Raw genomic sequence first — 27331 nt, forward strand, 5'->3', positions numbered from 1 at the left:
GTTTCCACTGTAATTACAGTCTTCTCTCTGAGGGTCAGGTTTTAAAAGAGCCAGCAAAGATGTTGGTAAGACTTCTGTTTGCCAAGCATAGCCCTGAAAATGTTAATTTTCATGGCTGACTCTCCATCCTGAAAGGATTTTTTTACATGAGCTCTTACCAATGGCTCTTGTTGCTTGGCTTCCTAAAGTTACCTAGCCTGATGGTTAGTTAGACTTAAATCTGATGGCCAAACAGGGAACTAGAGAAGAAGCTTGGTAACTGTTACCAGATAAGGCTGTAATGTTTAAGATCTTGGTTAAATAGCTCTGCATTTTTCTGTTAAAAATGTTTAAGCATTTTAGAGAGTTCCTGTTGTGCCTCAGTGGTAACAAACCTGACAAGTATCCATGAGGATGCAGGTTCAATCCCTGGCCCTGCTTAGTGGGTTAAGGATCTGGCATTGCCATGAGCTGTGGTGTAGGTTGCAGATGCAGTTTGGATCTGGTGTTGCTATGGCTGTGGCATAGGCTGGCAGCTGCAGCTCTGGTTAGACCCCTACCTTGAGAACTTCCATATACTTCGGGTACGGCTCTTAAAAAAAAAAAGGAAAACCGTTTTATTTTAAGGTAATTATACGTAGATACTTGGTTGTAAGAAATACTACACAAAGTCCCTGTACCCTTTACCCAATATCCCTGGTGGTAACATCTTTGAAACTATAATGCAACATTGTAACCAAGATAATGATGTTAATAGAGTCAAGATACAGGCCTGTTTCATCACTGCAGGGAAGCAAACGTGTGTTGCCTTATGTGGACACACTCTCTTCCCTTCTGGTTCCTCCTCACACATCCCTAACCCCTGATACCAACTAATCTATTTTCTCTTCCTATAGTTTTGTCATTTTAATAATGCTATTAATGTAGTCATAGAGTTTGTAACCTTTGGGGCTTGGCTCCTCCCCCCACCCCCAAGCATCATTCTCTGAGGGCTCATTCGAATTGTTTTTAGATCTGAGTGGAATTCTATGATATGCATGTTCCCCAAATTGTTTAGCCTTTTACCCCTTGGAGAACTAGCATGGATTGTTTCCAGTTTTGCACTGACACAAATCCAGCTCCTGTGAACATTCATGTTCACATTTTTTTTTGTATGTGTGGGAAGCTTGCATTTCTCTAGGATAGATTCCTAAATGTGCAACTTCGGTCATGTGTTGCTTGTCTAGCTTTTTAAGAAACTGCCCAACTGTGTTTCAGAGCTGTGCCATGTGACATTCCCACCACCCGTGTATACGTGATCCGGTTTCTCTGCATCCTTGTCAACATTAGTAGTGGTATTATTATCAATATTTTTAATTTCAGCCAGTCCGATAGGTGTGTAGTGATTTTTCATTGTGGTTTGAATTTTTATTTCCCCGACAGCTAAATGAGGTTGGACATTCTGTCATGTGCTTCCTGATCACCTGTATGTTCTCTTTGGTGAAATGTCTGTTTATGTCTTTGGCCCATTGTGTAACTGGACTGTTTGATTCTTTACTTTCGAGATCTGAGGCCTCTTTATATATTCTAAATACTAATCCTTTGCCAGATACTGGTTTGCAAATATTTTTTTTCCCAGCTTATCTTTTCATTCATTTCACATAGTGAAAGTTTTAAATTTGATGAGGCCCAATAATGGCAAGTTTTTCTTTTATGGATTACGCTTTGTGTATGAGGTCTAAGGACTCTGTCCAGACCGTGGTCACAAACATTCTCTCTGTTTTGTCCCTAAGCCTTTGTAGTTTTTTACAATATTTACGTCCATTTCGAGTTGATTTTTGCATAAGATAAGCATTTTAGGTTAAGGTATTTGTTTATTCCTTAAGGAGGTCCAGTCATTCAACCACCATTTATGTAAACGGCTACACTTCCTCCATTGAATTGCTTTTCCACTTTGTTTGTCCCTTGATAAGTTCAGTGACTATGAAAGATGAAAGCCAGTAGAATAGATTTTAACGATACTATTTTACCGATACCTCTGGATATGTAAGAAATAACAGGAGACTCTTTTCCTTTAACTTACAGTGTTAATTTTTAATAAACAAAACAAAAACTAACAAACAAAAAATAAAAACCCATTCTGGACAACCCAGGGAAATAAAACCACTGTGAATATTTTGGTATATTTTCTTTGTCTTCTATGCATTTTCATTCTAGTGAGTATTATGACATAAAGTTTTACATTCTGTTTCCCCTGTGAACACCTTCCCATGTCATTAGAAATATCTTCTGAAACTTGTTTCAAATGAACTGCCTATGTTAGCCTATAGATAACATGTGTATTATTGATGTAGCACACTTTATGATATGTTATGCATACTATTTATATTACTGTATTTTATTCTGACTGCCTGTGTTATCTTAAATATGTACATCAGCTATATTCTAGGTGTGTATTATAATACCATATTTTGTACTCCATATTTACTATATTTCTGTGTACCTATTTATTATAAACCACCTATGTTATCCTGTAGATGGGTAATATATATCCCACTATATATTTCAGGACTACTGTAATTTACTTTGTCATTCCTTATTGTGGAAGATTTAGTAGTTTCTAACGTTCATTATTATAAATAATACAGCTAACATATCATTATACATCCAGTCGGTCAGACACATACGTAACCCTCGGTGTTCAGAGCTAGACTTCAGAGTAGAGGGGGTTTCATTTTTTCACCTCTCCAAACGAAGCAATTAATGAATGTTCAGTTTGTGAGTCAGAAGACGGAAACAGTATAGTCCGTGTGGCAGACAAGTAGTAGCAAACCTGAATCCCTCATCCATCTGCCACTGACTCATGCCGTGGTAGGAGGCATTTTAAATTGAGTCTCGTGTGAGTTCCGATTCTTTAAGGGTCTTTGTACTTGGTGTCAAATGGTCTTCAGAGGTCGCCAGAAGAGTTTGGGAGTGCCACTCAGAACTTTGCCATCAGTGATCTTTATTATTAATTTAAGCCTCTTGAATTTTTTTAGGCTTAAAACCTTTTTTTGTGCCTTAGGAGAAGGTCGGTTTTCATATGTCCATTAGCTCTTTGCATTTTCTTCCTTGGCTTTATTACAATTTTTGCGTCTAGTGTTGTTTCCGTTAGTTATTCCAATTATGGTCGTTTTGGTTGCTTTGAGCAGAACCCCTTTCAAGCTCAATTAAGAATTGTCTTAACTACAAATGTAATAAATTCATTGAGTAATAAAAAAAAAAAAAGAGTTGTTTTGATGGGGCTTTCCCATTGTGGCTCAGCAGAGATGAACCCAACTAGGATCCATGAGGATGCGGGTTCGATCCCTGGCCCCACTCGGGTTAAGGATCTGGTGTTGCCGCGAGTATGGCGGAGGTCACAGATGTGGCTTAGATCTAGTGTTGCTGTGGCTGTGGTGTAGGCCGGCACCTGTAGCTCACATTAGACCCCTTGCCTGGCAACTTCCATATGCCACACCTGCAGCCCTAAAAAGCAAACAAACAAACAAAAAACCAAAAGAATTGCCTCGATGCGATGGTGACGGTGATGGGTTCGAAAGATACAGATGACTTCCAAGAAAACCAGAGGAAGGGCTGGATCACAAAGTCAGCAGCTGACAGATGACTAAGGACTAAAAGGTCTCATGTGCCCAGAGCAGAAATTTTCAGTTCTCTAAACCACTTTCCGCTGCTTATTAACTCGATCTCAGTGTATAACCCACCAGTGTCAACCTCTCAACTCGGACTACACCTCAGCCTGGCAAAAAGCTTTGAGCCTCCAGGCTGGATTTTCTGGTGGAGAATCTGGCTGGTGTCTCACAGCCATTCATTAGCTGGTCTAGTGTCTAGCCCACTCCTGACCATCAGTTATGAGGAATGTCAGGTGACACCTTGGGCCTATCTCTTCCTAGGACTTCCAGTGAACTCTTTGGCGCACATCAGGTCCGTGGTTTCCATACATAATGGCTTTTTAAATCAGCATGTGCTGTGGATGCCTGTATTATTTATGCTGATTTGAGCCTTTTATCTCTGGGACTTTTTCTGAAATGGTCTTATTGATATTGTTATCAAAGCAAAGAGACATTCACCTCCAAATACTTATTGTCTTTGGAGTCCAGTGATTTTTCTGAATGACATGAAACACCCGTTGTAGAAACAGTTTGGGGTTTTTAAATTTTATTTTCCCAAAGCAACATCACATGTATGGCTTATGAATATTTTACAGGCGAAAACATCAAAAAGGAAACTTAAATGTAAATGTCACTAATATCTGAGTCAGCGGTGATGCTGAGTGCCATCTTTGTATTTCCTTCCAGATTTATCAGCGATGCTGGTTAGTATTCAAGAAGGCTTCAAGCAAAGGTCCGAAAAGACTGGAGAAATTTTCTGACGAGCGTGCTGCATATTTTAGGTGTTATCATAAGGTAAGACTTGATTGTTGCAGCTGTCCAGAAATCTGTTCATATCTAAGAAACTCAAATTCATTGAGGATGAAGACATGTCTTGCTTTTTTAACAAAGGTACTAGAAAATACTTTTTCCAAGGGTGAAGCATCTCTAAACCAGTATGTACTTGCTAAGTATTTAAAATAATTGATTAATGTGAAGTCCCTCTTCTGATTCCTACTATTTGTGATGGTTTTTCCAATCTCTAGTGTAGAAATTACCATGCTGTGCACAGTAGGCTCTTTTCCTAACACTGAAGCCTCTTGAGGGTGAGGGTTGGCTCTTAGATGTCTATCACAGTGTCTGACGCAGAATAGGCCCTCACTCAATGCTTGGAATGTGGGGTGAGGAAGGAAGGGAAGAAGCTGGAAAGAGGTGAATCCATTCGCAGACATTTAGCGAGGTGAGGGAACGTGAGTAAACTTTCCTTTGGAGTAAATTCTCCAAAAGTGGTGAGTTAACAACATCTTGCTGGGCCTGGGTTTATTCAGTGATGAACAGCAGTAGAGCAAGCTGTGTTCCTTCTCAGTTTAGAGCCATAAAGAGTACATTGTGTGTTATTGGTGCATCAATACAGATACAATGGGGGGAAGAGGGCAAAGCAAGGCTTTGAGATGAAATAGGAAAAGGAGTCAAGAGTAGCGTCTTCGTGCGTTTGGTTTCCCCACTATCTGGTAATAAAGTTCTACCCTCTGGGGTCAGCCCCACCTCCAGCCTTCCTTCTAGCCAGAATATTCAGGTATACTTTGCAAGTCCAGATTGTCCTCTAGTACGTACCATCCCTGTGCCACCTGTTACCATGCATCTACATTTTTGGTCCTCGGGAAGGAATGGTTGCGTGTCAGTTACTCAGGAGCAGTGGTCCATGAAGCCAGGGATAGACAGCATAACTCGGAGCCCTTGCAAATAGTCTTGAGACCGTCTCTCTATTTCTAAAACACCTGTAACTATTGCTGTCCAGTCACTTTGGATCAGATGGGTCATGTCCCCGTTTTCCCCATGCATACCCAGCATCTTTTCAAATAACAAGGTGGAGATCAATGATACAGGAATGACTGGCTTCATTTTTTTACTTGAAAAGTCTTGCCTTCCAGTGGAGCTCGAAATGCCCAAAGGGGTGATTGTGTATCTACAGGACAAGGACAGAGTGGCTTCCATTCTCCCCTTCGTTACCTGGCACTGATTCCTCCCTTCCACCACCAAACCCTGGTGACTAGACTGTCTCCTGTGGTAGAAAGCATCCATTCCTCATTCCTTCGTGTTGTTCCTCACGGGGTCCTGCAGAGGCTTCATCTCCTGGGTGACCAGAACGTGTGGTTATGCATCAGCTCTTCTCCTGAGAACCCCTGGCAGTCTGTCACTCATAGTCTCCATCAGCCCAAGGTTACATGTCTCTGTCCTCCCAGCCCCACATTCATAAGCTGAAACCTAATCCCCAGTATGATAATGTTAGGAGGTGGGGCCTTTGGGAGCTGCTGAGGTCCTGCGAGTGGAGCCCTCACGAATGAAACCAGTGCCCTCGTCAAAGGGACCCCCGAGGCCGCCCTCCTCTCTTCTGCCGTGTGAGGCACAGCATCTGTGAACCAGGCCATGCGTCCTCCCCAGACCCTGAATCGGCCAGGGCCCCCACCTTGGTCTCCAGGACGCTGAGACATACGTTCCTGTTGTTTCTGAGCCACCTGGTCTGTAGGAATTTTGTTACAACAGCCAGAATGGACAACATCAGACTCTTGTTCTATCTGCTCAGCGTGTGTGGCCGCTGATGTTGATCCTGGATTTGGTAGAGTGGTGCACGTGGTTGGAAATACTCTTCCTAAAGCCCTCGCCCTACCTTTCTGAATGTAGAGCAGTGAGTAGGCCGTGCTCTGCCTACAGACCTAGATATACCTAAGAGAAGAAAGACGCGACCCTTGCGAGGAGGGTTTTAGAGCCGCTCCCCCCGCCCCCCGTGCAGGCCAAGGGCAGATAGTGTTGGCCCCCGGTTCACTGTGCAGAGAGAGCCTGAACACGTCTCACGACCTCTCTTGCTGGCGCTGTGGTCCAAGCCAGCGAGCTGCCTAATTCTCAGCCCTCCCTTCGAACCACTTGTATCACATCGTGATTCTCTCGCTCAGGCCCCTCAGCCAGGTCCTTAGAAGGGCCTGTACAGTCACGTGACCTGACACCCCGGGGCCTGTGTAATCCCATCTGCTGAGGGTCCGCGGTCCCACTTTATTCTTCTACAGGACCCCGGCCTCCTTGCTCCCCAAAGACCATTCCTACCAGGCACATTCCCACCTTCCAGCGTGTTCTTCCCTTTCCTCGGAAGGCTCTCCCTGCCAGTATCCACTTGGCTCACTGCCTTACTTTGTTCAGGTCCTCGTTCAAATTCTTCCTCTAAGTGAGGCCATTCATGGAATCCTTGGACCCCTCCCTCCTCGTGTCCCTGTATTTTTCTCTTTGGCATTTATCGCTTCATACATATTGACTTCCTTGTTTTGTGTGGTTTTCCTGACAATACCGTCGTCAATTAAGGTCCACAAAGGCAGAGACTTTTGCAGGGATGTGGTCCTGCGTCTGCTCGTTATCAGTGCCTAACGCATAGCAGACACTTTCTAGGCTGTGGATTGAAAAGCAGTGAGTATTATCAATAGAGAATGTGGAATACCTGTGGCTGTCTTCGGGCCTTTTTTTTTTTTTTTTTGGCCACATCTGCAGCATATGGAAGTTCCTGGACCAGGGCTCGAATCCCAGCCACAGCTGCAGCTGGAACTGCTACAGAGGCAACGCCCCCTCCCGAACACCCCCCGCTTCCCACTGTAGTGGCAACTCCAGGTCATACTTTTATTAAGCTTATCAGACCGCTTGTCCTTGAGACCCCTGAACCCTGGGAAGAAATGCTGTCTTGGAGGAAATGGGGTGTGGTGATGACGGCAGAGAAAGCCAGGCCTGGGAAGTTTTACGCGGACGGAGGCATAGGCATGACCAAAGTGGGCTGAAAAGATCCCTCTTGAACGGAAAAGAAGTAAGGGGAGGTCGAGGACAAACGTGCCCTGTTTCCCAGACGTCTACCTGCCAGCTTTGGAATTTAATATGCAAATCTTTGGAGAATGTGGTGAGCCCACATTCTCTTTCATCTGTAATAATCATTAACCAAAGTTCAAAGCGTTCGAACGGAAGAATTATCTCCATTAAGCCTCCAAGCCCTTGATGAGTTCCTGTAACTGATTCATCCGCCTTACCCTTTTAGATCTGATACATTCAGTATTCATCTCTTGGGGGCCTAAAAAAAGCAGGAGTAACTCTGAGATACGCATTTTTTTTTATCTAAAGGCTGTGTAATTTATGAATCTTGATAATACAACACCTAGGGTTATAAGTAGCACACCGTGACCAGATTGCTGAGTTTATCTGAATATAAATAAGGCAGTTTCCAAAAGAAATGAAGAACTGTACGTTATGGCATTTGGTCATGACAGAGATGGTGTGGTGTCCAGATACCTATCGCTCCTGTAGGAAATCTATAGTGTTTATGGGAACACAATGCTTCTTTAGTTTCACGTTTAAAGATGTTATTGTGGGAAGCAGGTCAGTCTTGCATATCTGATTCTTTTTAGAGGTTTTTTAAAACAGGAAATTGACTGTAGAATTTTAAAACGTGGTGCTGTCCTCACTGACAGGGTAGCTACAGGTGCTGTCATACAAACATTGGAAAATAAATATATGAATAATGCATGCAGAACAATTCATTTTTCATTTCTTTACTTCTTCCAGGAGGCACCCCTCTAGCACCCACAGCTGTCAGAGACGGCTGTGAATTTGATTTACTGTAATTGCAACAATATTAAGACTCCAGTGACTTTATTTTTTATTTATCTACTTTCCAGTTTTATTGAGAAATAATCGACATACATCACTCTGTGCGTCCGCGGTGTAGGACTCCAGCAACTTTATAGTTCCTGACCTTCTTGTGAAACATAAGTTTATTGTTTTCATTCAGCAAATTGAAGTTGCTCAGAAGTTTCTATGCATACGTCTACTTTCTTGAGATGAATAATAAGTGGGAAGAAATCCAAGTGGAAGGACCATCATCTTTTGTTTTTGAGACCTAGGCAAATATTGTGGCTAGAATTGGGGAAATTTGCTTTCTTTTTTCCTTCCTTTCTTTCTTTTTTTCCCTCCCTTTTTTTTTTTTTTAGTTAACCTCATTTTTTCTATTTGTTTATTTATTGAAGTATGGTTGATTTATCTTATGATGTTAGTTTCAGGTGCACAACGTAGTGGTTCAGTACTTTTGCAGATCATGCTGCACTATAGGCTGCTACAAGGTAATGGCTACACTTCCCTTTGCTGTATCCTTGCTGCTTATCTCTTTTATGGATAGTAGTTTACATTCGTTAATCCCATACCCCTAGTCTGTCCCTCCCCCCTTTCTGCTCCCCTTTGGTAACCACAAGTTTAATTTCTATATCTATGAGTCTTCTGTTTTGCAAAGACATTCATTTGAATTAATTTTTAGATTCCACATATAAGTGATCTTACATAGTATTTGTCTTTTTCTGTCTGACTTATTTCACTAAGCATGATCATCTCTAGATCCATCCTAGAGTATTGGCAGTATTTCATTCTTTTTTATGGATGCGTAATAGTCCATTGTACATATGTACCACATGTTCTTTTGTTTGTTTGTTTGTTTGTTTTGGCTTTTGTCTTCTGTCTTTTTTGGGCTGCACCCGCGGCATATGGAGGTTCCCAGGCCAGGGGTCTAGTCAGAGCTGTTGCTGCCAGCCTAGGCCAGAGCCACAGCAATGCCAGATCCGAGCTTTGTCTGTGACCTACACCACAGCTCACAGCAATGCTGGATCCTTAACCCACTGATCAAAGCCAGGGATCGAACCCGAAACCTCATGGTTCCTAGTCGGATTCGTTTCCGCTGTGCCACGACGGGAACTCCTATACCACATATTCTTAATCCAGTTGTCTGTTGATGGGCACTTGGGGGGCTTCCATAACTTGGCTACTGCAATTACCACTGCTGTCACATTGGGGTGCCAGGTATCTTTTCAAATTAGTGTTTTCAGTTGAGAAGCCTGCTCTCTCATCTGGCTTTGGCATTTTATGTGTCTTGCAAGTTGCTTGACTTCTGTGTAAAGCTAACCTCCAAGGCAAGTCACGTCATAGCATCTCCATCATCACACGGGGCTGAGCTTGCAGGATTCAGGTCACCTTGGGCCAGAAGGATGGTTCCAACAAATTTTCTAGTAGCGATGTTTCCCAAAATTTGTGCTAGAGGTGTGGCAGTGGAGACCTTTGGAAGGACCAGAGTTCTGTGGTCACAGAAGTTTGGGAATCGCAGTATTTCCATCCCCATTCTTGAGACTCATAGTCCACTGTAGCTCACACAGGCTTTGAGATGTCCTGTGGCCAGGAAACCTAAATAACTTTGAGTTATCATTTACAAAAAAAATTAGACCCTGGAACTATCATTTAAAACAAAATTGCATGTTCCACAGAACAAATTAGTTCGGAAGAACGCAGTTTGTGATATGCTGCTTTTTTGTGTTACTTTGTTTATTAAATGTCCGTGTGGCCCCCTGTTATTTCCACAGGGAACAGCTAGGGATGATCCTTCCTGCTTCACTGAAATCCTGGCTTTAGCTTGTGTGTTAAATGCATCAGTGTTTATGAATGTATCTGAAAATGAAAGGCCCTCTCGCTGCAAGAAATAATTGCCATCATTACTTTTGCTCTTCTGCCGCACCCCTTTTGGCTTGTTTGTTCTGTCCTTTTAGCCTTCCTTAGGGGACCAGGTCATGCTTCGATCTCCAAAGCCCAGTTCCTTACTCTTCCTTTACTCTTGGTTTCTGCAAACATAGGATTCCATCTTCCTCACGCTGAGTCAATGTCCTGAAATTTATTTCTCTGGAATTTGAGATTTCGTTTTTAAATTGAGCTATAATGGACATACAACATTATATTAGTTTCAGGTGTACAACATAATGATTCTATATTTTTGTACATTGCAAAATGATCACCACAATAAATCTAGTTGATGTTTATCAGCTACAAAGCTATAGAATTTTTTTATTGTGAAGAGGGCTTTTAAAATTTACTGTTAGCAGTTTTCAAATATGTGATACGGTCTGATGAACGATAGTCGCTGTGGTGTACATTACAGCCCCATGATTTATTGATTTAATAATTACGAGTTGGTACCTGTTGAGTCACCTCACCCATTTTGCCTGCTGCCCTCCTACCTCCAGGCCCCCTACTTCTCTCTCTTTCTGGCATCCACTGGTGGGTTCTGTGTATCTACGAGCTTGTTACTTTGTTTCGTTTTTTTAGATTCCACATATAAGTAGATCACAGGGTATTTGCCTTTCTCCCTCTGACCTGTTTCCCTTACCATAATGCCTTCAAGGTCCATCCATCCAACTTACCTTTTGTGTGTGGGTCTCATAACTTTTTCCAGTGGCTCATACCTTTTCACCCAGCTTCCTTCTCTAAACTATTTCCTCTTCTGATGGGCCGTCTCCAATACAGCTTTTCAAAATCTTAAAATATGTCATAGCCACGTCTTTCATTACTCAAGCACCCACTGTGGAGTCATCCTTTCCTTGTGCAAGAAACATCCCCCCCGGCCCCATTCTGGAAGTTGCCTTCACTTATGCCAATGAAGACATGACTCTTCACATCTCCATCAATTAAATTATAGCTTATTCCTCTGATACTTTTCTCAAATGGTGAATGCTTCCATCCTACATTTCTAAGACATAGATAGAGTGGATAGAAGGGGTAACTGTATTCCCAAAACCACATTTTTTTTTTTTTTTTGGCTGTTTCTCCAGGTGGGGAAGTTCCGGGGCTGGGGATCATGCCTGCACCACAGCAGTGGCAACACCGGATTCTTAACCTGCTACGCTACCCAGAAACTCCTCCAAACCAGGTTGTCAATGAGCTAAGCGCTTTTTACTAATCAAGAGGGAACAGGGGTGCATCAGTGTGCCCAAGGCGCCTGAAACATACTCAGAGCTGCATTGACCATCTGCCTACCCACTCTCGGTTCCTTTCTGAGCTTCTTCCCTGTCACCGTACACACCAGCATCCATGCTCTTACCCAGGCAGGGGCCGGGAAGTCGTCCACGAGTCATGCTCAGCCTTATCCCCTCACCGGTTTGCTCTGCCCGCGCCCGGATACCCGCCCTTCCTGGGCCCCATGGCAGAATCTCTGCTGGGGCCTCACCTCCCGAGACTCTTCCCAGCCCATCCGGAGTTAGTCCACTTCCTGGGCCCTTTCTACGGGGATGCACTGGTCACACCGGCAGCAGCGACGTGTCTCCAAGTTGGTGGCAGACTTGTCTGGTTGATTCTGTATTCTTTTTCATTGACTATGCATCCTAGTCTCTTGATTAATCTACTGATCCTCAGTGCTGGGTCCATTATTGCTTCCACTTATTCTTTTTTCTAATATATATATGATGATTTTTATTTTTTTCAGTTATAGCTGGTTTGCAGTGTTCTGTCAATTTTCTACTGTACAGCATGGTGACCCAGTTACACATACATGTACACATTCTTTTTCTCACATCGTCATGCTCCATCATAAGTGACCAGCCATAGTTCCGAGAGCTACACAGCAGGATCTCATTGCTAATCCATTCCACAGGCAGGAGTCTGTATCTGTTAACCCCAAGCTCCCCAACCACCCCATGCCCTTCCTCTCACTTACTCCTTTTTTTAAGAGGTTGTTTTAACTAGTCTAGAGCCTTCCTGTGAAACTTTAAATGAAGCTTGTCCGTGTTTACCGAAAACCCTTGTTGGGATTTTGAAAACTATGTGAAGCCTATAGAGCAAACGGCGAGAGAGCTGACATTTTCTCCATGTCGTCTTTCAACGCATAAACATGGTCACTCTGTTCATTTGAATTTTTAAAGTGTCTTTCAGCAGCATTTTGTAATGTTCATCCTCCATATTCTGTACGTGTTTTATTAAGTTTATACACGATTATTTCACTTAATTTGGATTAAATTTTTTTTTTTTTTTTAGTCTTTTTGCTATTTCTTGGGCTGCTCCTGTGGCATGTGGAGGTTCCCAGGCTAGGGGTCGAATCCAAGCTGTAGCTGCCGGCCTACGCCAGAGCCACAGCAACGCGGGATCCGAGCCTCGTCTGTGACCTACACCACAGCTCACGGCAACACCGGAATTTGGATTAAATTTAAAGTCCTTTTGAGTTAAACGCTTAACTTGAGTAAACTAGTCATTTTTGGCCTACATGCTGACAACACAGTCACCTCATTTAAATTATTTTTCCTGCAATAATTTGATGAATCCGTTTTGGAAAGAATTTCAGGTTTTTGACGATTTGTGAAAATGTAATCTTTTAAGTTGGTCACCGTTTTCTATTTATTTATTTTTATTTATTTTTTATTGTTTGTCTTTTTAGGGCCGCATCTGTAGCATATGGAGGTTCCCAGGCTAGGGGCTGAATTGGAGCTATAGCTGCCAGCCTACACCACAGCCACAGCGATGCAGGATCTGAGCCTTGTCTGCGACCTACACCACAGCTCACAGCAACACTGGATCCTTAACCCACTGAGCGAGGCCAGGGATTGAACCTTCGTCCTCATGGATACTAGTCAGATTCGTTTCCACTGAGCCACGTCGGGAACGCCACAGTTACTGGTTTTTAGTTTGTTTGACTCAGTTATGGCATTCTTTGAAACACACATGCACATAGGGAAATAAGACCAAACAAAGACAAATTTAGCTACAAAGTTCATTGGCTGTAAATGCTTCCCCGCCCCCATTCTTGTGTATTTCTTACATGAATTTCTTAAAAGCCTGCATCTCCAGGACTTGATCTATGTGCATTTCACATTTGTTCATGTGGAAACACTGGACTACAGTCCAGATAGGCACAGAAGTTCTCTGTAAATAACATCAAAAGGAAAAGGGTGGGTTTTCTCAAGTTGGTGAAAAATTAGGCAAATGGCTGTCGGTATGGGGGGATTATAGGATACCGTTGGTCAGGTGGGTTACTGTGCAAGAGGTTGTGTTGACCAAGTATGATGAAATTACAGACATCATAAGTGTTCCTTGTCATAAGTGTAAACAGTTCTGAAGTGTATGCAGTAAAAGGACAGAAGATAATCTTACCTGGGACCCTAGTCCCATCCTCAGAAAGAAAAATACTAATAGATGGATGTGCACTTTCCACTCTGTGGTTATGCAAATAGAAACATAGTCTCACAAACATGTAGACCACGTTTTAAACTTTAAAAATGGAGTAATGCGTTATATACTGGCGTATTTCAGGAGGCCTTAAATACAGATGTCCCCAGGACACTTTGATAAGCCTATAGTCTTCGCACAACTTTTAGTAGCAACTTCTTTCACATTCAAAATACTCTTCTTTCTGAAGTAAAATAAATGGTTACATTAATTATACCCTTTCATGCTTTGACGATACTTTTGAGTCAATAATTAGTGACTGCATGTCGTTAATGTAACAGCTCCAGAGTTTCTTTCATACTGATACACCACAAATCTGTTTAAAAATACCCAAATTGATGGACAGAGGGGTTTCTACTTTTTTTTTTTACTTATGGAAGTTCAGTTATGGTGAACACTTGTGCATCTGGATTATGCACAAGATTATGTTTATGCTGATCTTTTTGGAAGGAAAATCTCAGACATGAGTCGGGCGGCTCGTATCCGGGAACGTTAACATTTTTTGAAGCTATTGCCAAATTGTCTCCATCTAAGGTATCCAAAATCACACACCTGCTGACCGCTTATGATTCCATTCTCTCTGTAAATTTCAGCTGCAGATGTTTCAGAGTAAGTACCTTTTGGGTGTGTGTGTGTGTGGCTTTTTATTTTTAACGAAGACATGATGAACAGATTATTCTAGTTAGTTCACATGCACAAATAAAGCTCCACTCTTCAAGGGAGCCAGTCCAAATTTATACCTCAGACAGGTGCTAGTCCAATTTATTTTAAGTGACCAAAGGGCATGTAGATATTTTTGGAAAGAGTGAAGCCGTCTCCCTGGGGGCTGGGATGTAACTGTCTAGACTGGTTTTTCTTAAGAAACCTTTTGTAAAATGTTTGCTTAAACTGCTGTGTTCCGGGTCCTGAGGGGAGACTTGTGGACAGAAATATTTTGTGCTGACAACTTCTGTTTAGAACTAGGGATGTCTCTCTTTGTCTGTCCCTGCTTACTGAAACTGCATCTTAAAACCATTGGTACTTTTTAAGGAAAGACAGTATGAAAACATTAAAAGATTTGGAAATACATTCTCAGAAACCTTTTGCAAAATTTTAGTAGAAATGTTTTGTAGAGCTTTTTAGAGTGCCCTGAACATTTCAGCAGATAATAATAATGTGATAACAATAATATTATAATTGATTGTTTTATTAATACTGTAGTTGAGAAAACATTATAGACCCAGAAATGGATCGCTTTTACATTACTTTTATTTTCAAAGACAACCTACAAAGGTAAAGGAGTGTATGCCTCTTCATTTTCCGTAGATAATGGCTTTATTTATTTATTTTTAGAATGAAATAATTTCAAGCTTCTACAGAGCTTCTCAATTTGCATATACAAAGTGAATTGCTCACTTAATTCATTCAGTCCCATAAGGGGAAAATAATTAGGATACAGCCTACAAAAGCAAGGCAGAAAATTGCCTTTTAGGTAGCGGTCTCCATTTCACTCTGTAAACATCAATAAATCATCATCTGTAAATTACCATCAGCAAAAGGAGAAACATTGGAAATCAAATCCTTGTTTCCCTAAATGGCTGTTGACTTCGCAACACACCGGGCACGTACTTAATAGTCCCACACAATGCTGACTAATTGCATAATTCTGACAGGAATATACCAGTTCCTCAAGGGAATGTACTTTTAAAAATCCAATTGTATTAATCTTTCCTTGAAACACCAGGAGAAATTGCAGCAGTTTCTCCATCTAGTTACAGAATAATCCATTTGGAAAATTGAATTGTGTAATTTGTAATTGTTTTCCAAGTTGCGAATGCAAACCTATATCAATAGCAAATTAAACTTTTAAAGTCTGGCCACTTTGTTAATCGCTGGCTGTTAAACATTTATTTCAATGAATACTATCATTTAGGACAAATAAGACATCTGGAATATGGCTTTAAACAGCCAAATCACTTTGGCGGTCCTTTTTTGGGAATTCCTAATTGGATGGCATACTTAAAGATTTATCAGAAATTTAGGAGAATGTTGAATTTTTCTTTCCTTTGAGGGAGCCCTGGTACTTTGGATTTTTGATACTCAGAGAACTAGAAAATAAGAACTGCCTTATAATTAAGTAGCTCTTAAATCTTTCCCTGTTTTTTCATTCCTCTCGTTCTAACCTAAGCTAAAGTCGCAGCCGTTTATTCCCTGGTTGTCTCCTGGCTTCTCTAGACATTATTTCTACCCTCTCATCATACTCCCTTCCTCTCCCATGGTGAAGGCTGCCACGTTTGACCAAGCCAGCCTTGCATCTCAACTCCAGGGGGTGCCATTCTCACCAACTCTCTACGTGAATGGCAGTTTCTGGTTGCATGATGCATCACCCTGTTCATTCTCTACTAGAACAGAGTTTTTTTGACTTCTGCACTGTTCACACTTTGGTGGTGAGGCTGTCCTGTTCATCGTAGCACGTTTGGCAGCATCTCCGACCCCTACCCAGTAAGATGCCAATAGCATCTCCCGGTTTTGGCAATCAAAAATATCTCTGGACTTTGCTGAATGTTTTCCCCTGGGGAAAAGTGGGGTGTAGTATCTCCCCCAGAGGGAGAACCACTAGGCTCTAGAATAATCTTTCTAATGTATGACCATTCCATTTATCTAGTTTAAATTTTTAATACATGCTCTGCAGCCTTCAGGAGTCACACTAAACTCCTGATGGCAGCACACCAGGCCTTTGAGGATCTGCCCTGGTCCAGCTGCTCCAGCTTCATGCTTTTTCTGTTCCCCACTGCCATCACTCTTCCACAGGCTTTTATATCAAATTGCAGTTTCATGACTGTGCATATGTAGGTTTTGTGGTGGTTGTGGTTATTTTGGTCTGGAAATTCATCCTTTCTGCCTTTACCTCCTAAACCCTTGCTCATCTTTCATGACTTACCTTAGGACTAACAATGCCTAACTCAGGAATGATGGCCCCTCTGATTCTTTTCTGTATATTCCTTGGGTGGCATTTGGCAACCGGTGTAGTAAAGAGTGGTCAGGTTATCAGCGTTCAAATCCCAGCTCTGCTGTTTGCCAACTGAGTGAACAAATTCCCCTTTGTAGACCTCAACACTCTTCTGTGTGCGACAGGAATATCATAGTGCCAGCCACTCCAAAAGGTGAACAATTAAAGAACGTAATCAGTATGAAGTGGTTAGAACCCAGGATCTGGCAGATAATTAAGAGTCTGCCTGTTTGGAGTCAAATCCTGCCTCTGCCACTGGTCAGGAATTGTCCCACCCCTGGCATGTTAATGACATGACTGCACCTCAGCCTCCTTGTCTTTACAGTTGGGGGTGATGATGGAGACGTGGGGCTTTCACCTGACATGTGCTGACTGTGCCTTTGCTGTGTGAGGCACAGTGCCTGGCACTGGAGATGGAGCAGAGGACAAAGCAGGTGACTCTCTGCTTCTACTCTAATGGGGAAGAGACCGACCTGAAGCAAATACATAAGTACAATGTGGAGTGTGTTCATGTGACTGATAAATGCTAAGCAGGAAGTTCAAGCAGGGAAGAGGGACAGGAACATGGAATGAGAGCATTGCTCAGAAGAGAATGTGAGAGTTGCTGAAGATGAGGCTGGCATGAGCCTTCTGCTTCCGGAGGAAGAGTCTTCCAGGCGAAGGAAGAGCAAGCCCAAGTGTTCTTGGCTGGTGGGACTGAAAAGACCACCCACGTGAAACGGACTTCATCTGGGCTTAATTTTAAAACGATAAGGAAAACAGTAAAAGGTGCACTGCCTTTATTTCAGCAGAGTTATGTCTCTTCAAGGTAATGACCTCCGGCATCGCTGTAGGCTGCATCTGCAGAGAGGTGTGTAGGAGGAACACCTACAGTCAGTTCCAAAGACCTGTCCACGGGGTAAGCGGGAGCTGTGTGGGGACGTCAGTGTGCAGCTTTATTTCTTCCAGCTATTGGAAAGAAATTGGTTTCTCTTAGCAGAACACAGCACATGTGGGAGGAACACACGTGGTTGGAATAGATCTTGAGAAAAGGGAATCGAAGTTTGTTCAGAATGAGTTTCAGGCTGTGCCGTCCAACATAATCACACGCCAGCGCCAAAAAGCACGCCGCCAACCAAGGTAGCCTTCTGTCATTTTCTGCATTGATCCAGGAAAGGCGAGTTGGACCGCCTTCACCATCTGCCTAGAGTCTCTATTGAAGGAAAGATGCTTCAGTGTAGGGGGAAGACTGGAAGGCCCCCATAACATGGCATGCACCTGCCACCAAAAGGCTGCAGAAGCAAAGAGTTGCCGACATCCCTTCTCAACAGACTCTAGAACTGAAACCACCATAGATCAGTGTGTTCACCTGTGCATGGTTTGCTTCAGAGTCTAAGGAATTACAGTTAGAACTTGCAGTTGTGATAACAGCTAGCTGGCTGTTCTGCTGAAATGCTGGTGAAGAGACTGATGATGGTGTGAAGTCACAAATGACTTGGTTCCCTTCCTGAGTGGCTCCCCAGTGTGTACACCAGCTCACCCCTTGACACATCTGAATCATACACTGAGGATGCAGGTGTACAGTGGGTACTGATCATCAGCTAAACATGCCGAGTTAGGTAGCTGAACTTGCTCACTGATTAAATGCAGTGGTCCACATTTTTGAAATGAATGGATAATCATAGTGATTCTAGTAATGTTCATGGTTTGTGTTTCCAGATGAGTTTAATAAAAGCAGTTTGGTGGCACGAACAGTAAAAGCATCCTTTGGAACCAGAGACTCATACTGAGTGAAGTAAGTCAGAAAGAGAGGGACAAATACCATATGATATCACTTATATCTGGAATCTAATACATGGCGCAAATGAACCTTTCCACAGAAAAGAAACTCATGAACTTGGAGAACAGACTTGTGGTTAGCCAGGGGGAGGGGGAGGGAGTGGGTTGGATGGGGAGCTTGGGGTTAACAGATGCAGACTATTGCCTTTGGAATGGATTAGCAATGAGATCCTGCTGTGTAGCCCTGGGAACTATGTCTAGCCACCTATGATGGAGCATGATAATGTGAGAAAAAAGAATATATACATGTATGTGTAACTGGGTCACCATGCTGTACAGTAGAAAAAAAAAATAATGTGTTGGGGAAATAAAAAAAATTTTTTTAAAGTATCTTTAATATTTATATTGACTTGTGGTACATACAACAGAATATTACTCCACCATCAACAAGGACAAAATAATGCTCTTTGAAGTAAGTCAGAAAGAGAAAGACAAGTACCATATTATATCACTTATATGTGGAATCCAAAATACGGCACAAATGAACCTGTCTAAAAAACAAAAACAGACTCTCAGGCATAGAGAACAGACTTGTGGTTGCCAAGGGGGAGGGGAGAGGCAGTGGGATGGATGGGGATTTGGGGTTTAATACATGCAAACTATTACATTTAGAATGGATAAGCAATGAGGTCCTACTGCACAGCACAGGGAACTATATCCAGTGTCTTGGGATAGACCATGATGGAAGATAATATGAAAAAGGCAATGTAAATGTGTAAATACACACACACACACATATGACTGAGTCACTTTGCTGTACAGCAGAGATGGACACAGCATTGCAAATCAACTATGCTCTAATAAAATTTTTTTTTGGTCTTTTGTCATTTTCGGGCCATGCCTGAAGCACATGGAGGTTCCCAGGTTAGGGGTCGAATCGGAGCTGTAGCTGCCAGCCTACACCACAGCCACAGCAACGTGAGATCCGAGCCGTGTCTGTGACCTCCACCACAGCTCATGGCAATGCTGGATCCTTAACCCACTGAGTAAGGCCAAGGATCGAACCCGCATCCTCATGGATACTAGTCGGGTTCGTTAACCACTGAGCCACGACAGGAACTCCTAAAATTTTTTAAAAATTATCTTTGCTCTGGCAATCATAGATATATGGGCTTAGGTTGACAAACCAGATGGATTAAAAAGAATAGTATTTTGATGCAGATGATGTTAAGATGATTCTCTGAATTGTGATTGGGGAGCAGGATAGTCACATGATGCCAGTGTATCACTCAGCATGAATGAATCACAGACGTGATACTGGGTCAGGGAATCCAAACACAGAGAAAAACATATGATATAACTCTGTGTATATAAAGTTTTCTAAAAGGGAGACCTAACCAACGGTGTTGGAGTTGAGTAGTGGTTTTATTTATGGTCCGTGCTGGACCCAGGAAGGGGGGGGTTATTGACCGAAGTGTTTTCTGAGTCAGTCTGGGTGGTGGCAGTGCAGGTGGTTACACCTGTAAAGACTCACTGGACTGTAGTCTTGAGCTCTCAGTCTTTTCCTGTGTGTGATTGACCCACAGGACCTGATACTGAGATTCCAGGGCTTGTCCCTAGAGTGGTAGCTTGCGATACAAACCATGATGCCATGTGTACCCACATAAAGGCAAGTGGTTTTTGAAAAGCTGAGTTTTCTTCAACATTTTAAGCTCTAATTAGGAAAGATGAGTTTAGTTCAGACTGTCTTCTTTTGAGTCAACAAGTGTTAACTTATTTTTACTTAGGAATTAAGATGTGCGTTTCTTTTTTTTTTCAAGATAATGGTTTAAAACTTGCAGAAATATCTTTTAATATGTTTTCAAACTGTTTGCATTTTTAGTTTTATTCATTTGTTCATTTATTCAGACAGTCGTGTATGCAGTCACTTACTTTTAGCAGTTTTTAAGGAGCACATATTATGGAGCGTATGGTTAGAAATAACCTAAGTGTGTAGAAGTTGGAAGTTCTAGCTTTGAGTGTGGTTCCCCCTTCCATTCTACCTGAGAAATCATAGTTAAGTTACTTCTCTGGTTCTCATGATTCATCCTTGTAATGGGCTTAGTAACAGTACCAAGGATGTTCTGTCATCCTGAGAATTTATATTACATTGTAGCCATTCACCATCTTGTGGTTGATTGATGTGTGTGGGCTTTCTTCTTGAGAAGTGGACTTAGACCTGACCTTAGACTTAGACTTCATTTCCTTGTTTAATTAGACTAGTTCTACTTCTTTATAATGATGACACTGGGTAAGGTTTCCTTTGGGGAAAAAACAAAATAACCAAATGATTCAACTACTAAGATACAGCGGATAGCCAGTGTTCTAGTGGATTTTTATGTATTCGACTAGGAAATCTGGTCTATTTTTCACAAGAAGTGATATTGCTGTGTACCATGAGGTTTGAGAGGAAAACTCTATGAAACTTCTTGGCCAAAAGGAAATCAAACAGAGGGTGGATTAGCCAACTTCTGCTGTGGCAACAATTCCAAAATTTTAGTAGCTTATGGCAACTCATTTTTTTTAATTTAAAAATTTTTATTAAAGTATAGTTGAGTTACAGTGTTGTGCCAATTTATGCTGTACAGCAAAGTGACCCAGTCATTCATATATGTGTGTGTGTGTGTGTGTGTGTGTGTATGTGTGTATATATATATATAGTCTTTTTCTCATATCATCTTCCATCATGTTCTGTCCCAAGACACTGGATATAGTTCCCTGTGCTGTACAGTAGGACCTCATTGCTTATTCATTTTAAATATAATAGTTTGCATCTACTAACCCTGAACCCCCAGTCCATCCCACTTGCTCCCTCATCTCCCTTGGCAACCACAAGTCTATAGCAACTCATCTTTATCTCCCACCCTTGTTGCATGATGGGTCTGGGTTGGCTGTGGTTGTATTGAGCACAGCTGGATTAATTTGACTCGGTTAAAGCTCATCTGTCTGTATCTTCAGAGATCCAGGAAGAAGGGGAGGGTGTTGTTATTGTGGTAGAGGGCTGAAGCTCAAAGAGAAAAGGAACTGACTTACACCCACGTTTAAAGCATCTTCCTGGGCATGGCACACCAGCTCACATTGTGTCTGCCAAAGCAAGTTGACGACCAAGTCCAAACGTCTCAGGAAAGAGTCATGAGGGCCAAGAGGGAATGGATGATTTGAACAAATAATTCAGTCTAGAAAATGAAGGTTGCTGGTGTGGTACAGCATTTGCCTTTGGGCTGATTTTAAACACCTCCAAATTCTTTCTTTTTTTTTTTTTTTTTTGTCTTTTTGCCATTTCTGGGGCCGCTCCTGCATCATATGGAGGTTCCCAGGCTAGGGGTCCAATTGGAGCTGTAGCCGCCAGCCTATGCCAGAGCCACAGCAACGCAGGATCCGAGCCGCATCTGCAACCTACACCACAGCTCATGGCAACGCCGGATCCTTAACCCACTGAGCAAGGCCAGGGACCGAACCCGCAACCTCATGGTTCCTAGTCGGATTCGTCAACCACTGCGCCACGACAGGAACTCCGACACCTCCAAATTCTAAAAGGAGAATTTTTGCCAAGTCTCATCTTTACCTAATCTTTCCAACCTTCATGCTTAGAAACATACATTCGGCATCAGGGAAACTCCTATTTAGTATTCATTATCTTTTACCAGCAGAATTTTCAAGGAGCCACGATCTTTGGCGAATTTTGAATTAGTCCAAGGATTAAGTTGGCCTCAGTATGTACAAAATCAGATTAAGCCTGATTCCAACCTGGGCTTTGGAAAATAAACACCCAATTTCTAAACTAACTCAAGCATTTCAAAGGTCCTAATATTAAAATGTTCAGTAAGCTGTACAGATGTTTCTAGTCCTTCTTTGGCAGATTTTAGCTCCATTTCAAGAGAGAAATCTCTGGAGAGAATAAGCTTAAAGATATCCTGGAAAAGGAAAAGGAAGTTTAGAGCCTGAGAGATCACAGATGAATTTAAAGAGTAACCCAGACAGGTAGCAGCCCAGAAAATAAACACAAGTTATTTCGATTGTCCAACTTGGTCAACTCTTATTTCAGCATGAAGGGGAAAATAGAATAGAATGGAATAGAATAAAATAAAATAAAATGGTGGCTCAACGTATTTAAACTCTATTTACATACCATTTTGAATCACAGAATTCGACTTCTTTTTCTTTTCTGTTAACGATCAAATCCCTCTGTCAGTAATGATGATTGGTAACTGGATCTCACTTTAGACCTCTTTTGGGAACTGTTCTTTTGACCTTTTCATCGCAATTCTGAGACATCTTTCAGATTTGGGTCGTGAGGCTTGACATGCTTTGCTGTCTTTCCCATTTAGGAAATGCAGTCGTGAAATGAGCAAAAAAGGCAAAAAGAAAACAAATGGTCCTATTCAGATGGGTGACCTTTAGGATATGAAGCAGGAACCAGATCTTTACCAGGTTTCTATTGAAATCTGTTGTCAGGCTTCTGCTAAGCACATGGGAATTGTTTGGGGTCACTGTATGACCTTTAGGTCAATTGGTTATAGGGTGGTAGACGCAGTGGGAAATGAAATGAAAGTCAGTTTCATAATGGTGGTATTAAATTAGGAATCGTAGATTTATGGTGTTTGTCCTAATTTTTAGTCATTTATTGATAACTGTCACAGTATCACCTCTACTCTTATTTACTTAGTATTTTGCTTGAAATCAGCTCACTTCTTTGTTTAAATTCACTATAAGAGGACATTTTATTACTACCATCAATGGAAAACCGCTATTACTTGCCATAATCAGAAATTAACATAAAAAGTACAAGGGAAAGAAAATGATTTATTTCAAATTTGTTTGTTTGTTTGTTTGATTGATTGATTGATTGATGGGTGGCGGTGTTGTTTTGGCTGCACCCTCTCAGCATGCAGAAGTTTCTGGGCCAGGGATCAAATCCACACCACAGCAGTGACCTAAGCCACAGCAATGATAACTCTGGATCCTTAACCCACTAGGCCACCAAGGAACTCCAGAAAATAATATTTTTTTAAGGCTGAAGAGTATCCCATTGTACCTATATACCACATCTTCATTCATCCGTCAATGGACATTTAGGTTGTTTCCATATCTTGGCAACTGTAAACAATGCTGCCATAAACACAACAGTGTAAATATCCCTATGAAATCCTGTTTTCATTTTCTTTGAATATATACCCCAAAGTGGGGTTGCTGGACCACATGGTAGTTTCATTTTTTTAATTTTAAGGAACCGCTATACTGTTTTCTGTAGCAGCTGCATCATTTTACATTCCTACTGACAACACACAAGCCTGCCTTATCTTATCCCTTGTGAACAGAACAGTACTTGACATGGAGCAAATGATAAATGATAAAAATGAGTACATGAATGAATGAGTAAATACATAGTAGATAAACAATGAATTAAACATTTTGAGGAATGGGGGTTCCCGTTGTAGCACAGCGGAAATGAATCTGACTAGTATCCATGAGGACACAGGTTTGATCCCTGGCCTCGCTCAGAAGGTTAAGGATCCGGCATTGCTGTGAGCTGTGGTGTAGGTCGCAGATGTGGCTCGGATCTGGTGTTGCTGTGGCTGTGGTGCAGACCCGTGGCTGCAGCTCTGAGTTGACCCCTAGCCTGGGAACCTCCATATGCCATGGGGGTGGCCCTAAAAAGACAAAAAAACAAAAACAAAAACCCCAATTTGGTGAACCAATGAATGCAAGGAAGATTCTTGAAGGGGGAGTGTGGTTCTCCTGCAATTGTGTTTCAGTGGTTCCCTCCTTGATGCTGTTATACCTTGAAACAATTTTTTTTTTTACATTTAATCCGTGAATCTCTACACAAAGCATCATTCATGTAAAGTTTAGGGTCTCTTGCCCTGTGAAAGAGTAGTAAAATTTATCATTTTAGAGACTCAGGAGGGAGTTTTCCTTAAAAGTCTTGAATTTATCAGGAAAAGACAATAACTTAGTTACTGAAGGTGGACTGACATTACTGATGCACAGGGTTCTGAAAGCTCGTCCTCTTTGAGATAATGCTGGGCTTCCAACACAGTCACTTTTGCTGGTCAGTTACACTTAAGTCAACCCCGTTTAAAATACTGCTCATATTAAATGAAAATCTGAGACCTTATCAAAGTCTATGTTTGCTTCAAAAGTCATTATTTAGGAGTAAATTATTTCTTGGTAAAGGAAATGTTAAAAAAAAATAATAACCTGCTTCCGTTTTCTCATTTGCTAAATGGAGTGATGGTGAAAATAACTCATAGACATTTTGATGCATTTTATGAAAATATATCTGCAAATGTTAATTCTCATGCTTATCACTTCAGCGTATATTTTGAGGAAGATTCCATTATGAATTCGAGCAGATTGCAGTTCTTTTGACAATAAGGCATGTGCACATGCCTCTGTGTGTGTGTGTGTTTGTGTGCATGCTCCCTGAGATGTAGTTCTGAGTTGGGGACAGACGCTGTTGCTTTAGAGCCTGATCATCCTTCCACACATAAAACAACCCTGCCTGCTCTGGGGACAGTCACCTCCCCTGAGCGGGGGTGCTGGCTTTCTTAGTATCAACCAATTTCCAAAACGGATGATTGTGTTCTGACTCATACAATTCTCTTTACATTTCCTGACCATTTCAGGTGACTTATTCCTTCTTCTTTTCCCTGAATGGATATGTAATGAAATGACACATTTCAAGGTCATTGCTGTGCTTGAGGCTGCGGTGAACTACTCTTATGTAATATCTCAGCAGAGGGTCAGGGCAAAACCTAGGGCACTCAGGCTCTCCTTCCACCCCCGTGAAAAAAGAGGTCCTCAAATAGGAGATGACCTTCGAAGTTAAAGATGCTGTGTTGAATTTTTGCAGAATTAATCATTATTAGTGTTTCAAATGGTGAAGAACACAAGCTTTGGGGTTGGTGTACCTCATTCAGAACTGTGTTCTGCCACTCTGTGTGAACTTGGGCACGTGAGTTTAACCTTTCTCATCCACAGTTCCTTCATCTGGAAAATACTGATAGTAATAGCCATCTCACAGGAGTTAAATGAAGATCAAATAAGACCTTCTAGAGACAAGTGCTAATCGTAGTGGGCATACGTGTATGGTGTGGGCTCAATAAATCGTTGACTCTCACATGATGTTCATTGATTCTGCTCATCAGTACGTCGTTGATAAATGAGTCACATCTAACTCGGAGCTGGAGAGATAAATGGATCATGTACAACAACGGATAATAGAATACAGCATCGTGTAGCATGTATGGGAAGGAACATTCAGAAAGAGGGAACAATTAATTCACACCGAGGTTAGGGTTAACCCTAACCCTAACCCTTTCCCAGAGGAAGTGAACTTGTCTTTGGGCTGCTATAACAAAAATACATAAATGGGGTGGCTTATAAACGACAGAAATGTATTGCCTACCGTTCTGGAGGCTGAGAAGTCCAAGGTCAAGGCACAGGCAGACTCAGTGTCTGGTGAGAACTCGCTTATTCAACAAAGGCATCTTTTTTGCTGTGTCATCGCATAGCAGAAGGGTTGAGGGACCTCTCATGGTGTCTCTTATCAGAGCCCCAATCCCATGCGCAGGGGCTCCACCCTCATGACCTCATCACCTCCTAAAAGCTCCACCTCTTAATAGCATCCCCTTGGGGGTAAGATTTCAACAGATGACTTGGGGGAGGGTCTTAACATCTGGTCCATAGCCCCCGTTAGGGTAATTTATGCCAAGAAATTCACATCATCCTGTAAAGAGAGCCAGTGGAGGTTGAGAAGCAGGGAAAGGATATAATCAGGTTAGTGCGTGCATGGAGGATACTTACTTCTCTCCTTCACCTACTTCCTGAGCCGGGTGTTTATTGAATTTAGAACCACAGATGGGAGAAATGGCCTGACTTTACCAACAGCAAAGATTGATGGAAGGCACATTCTTTAGTCTAACACAAAAGAGACAGACTAAGGGGAGGTTAAACTTGTCAGTGTGAAAGAGTTATTTATCTTGTCAATGCTCTGTCTTCCCCGAAGCTGCCTACCCCTTCTCTCTGGCAGGACCCAATTGTCACACCCCTGGGATGCAGGGGATCTGGGGGGATGTCGCTGAAAGAGGGATGACCATTTTGGCAACACAATAAGCCAGAACCCTTTGTGGGAGTTTTAGCAAAGAGCTAAAGGGATCAAGAGATTGTGGAAGAGAGGAAGGTGAGGGGGAAGGCTAGTGGGCAAAGCTTTCCCCCCCTGATAGGAACAAGGTGGTCCGTGGTGCCATGCAGTGTTCTCAGACCCTAAAACAGTGGCCCCATAACCCTGGAGAAGTTGAGAGTCAGAGACGCAGGAGCACATTTCACAAATCAACTCTCTGTGTTGGAATAGTCGTCTCGAACCTCAAGTTCAAGTTGACCCCAACATGAATGCCTTGAGTAGAGGGTATTTTTGGAGACTCTGACCCTCCACCTCTGATTATCAATGAGTGAGATAGGTGAGTTGTGGATTGGACCACCGTTTCCCATTCTCGTCCCCAGGGCCCGTGTGTTTACAATGCTTGCGCTGGAAGTCCTCTGACTGGAGGGGTATTTGAGAGTCTGTCCACGCCCACATGGAGGGTGGAGATAGACCTGAAGACTATGGAGAAAGCAGAATCTTTGGGGGGGATAAAAAACTAAATAAAACAAGCTTCTAAGTCTATGAAGTTTTGAGCCTATGCCACTTAGTATGCTTCAAAAAAACATCTAAAAAGGGGGAGTTTCCACTATGGCACAATGGGATCAGAGGCGTCTCTGCAGCGCCAGGACGCAGGTTCGATCCCCTGCCAGGCAGGGTGGGTTAAAAGTTCCGGCAGCTGCCTCTGCTGTGGTGTAGGTCACAACTGCTGTGGCTTGGATCTGATCCCTGACCCGGGACCTCCATATGCCATGGGGTGGTCAAAAA

General features: G+C 42.2%; 1 protein-coding gene across 2 annotated transcripts in view; it reads left to right on the forward strand.

Annotated features, from left to right (window-relative positions):
- Window positions 1-27331, forward strand: part of DOK5 (docking protein 5) — a 152046-nt gene that overhangs the window by 71032 nt on the left and 53683 nt on the right. For both annotated transcript variants that reach the window (XM_085002635.1, NM_001123107.1), the window contains exon 2: window positions 4296-4403. Coding sequence is in view for 1 of the 2 variants with exons in the window: in NM_001123107.1 (NP_001116579.1) it covers window positions 4296-4403 (108 nt within the window). In the remaining variant the exon portion in view is untranslated. The remainder of the gene's footprint in view (window positions 1-4295; window positions 4404-27331) is intronic.

The sequence above is a fragment of the Sus scrofa genome, chromosome 17 (assembly GCF_054392235.1).
Source record: "Sus scrofa isolate SSC_HxYL_T2T_F1_AM1 chromosome 17, Sscrofa_HxYL_maternal_Yorkshire_Landrace_v2.0, whole genome shotgun sequence".
Lineage (NCBI taxonomy): Eukaryota > Metazoa > Chordata > Mammalia > Artiodactyla > Suidae > Sus > Sus scrofa.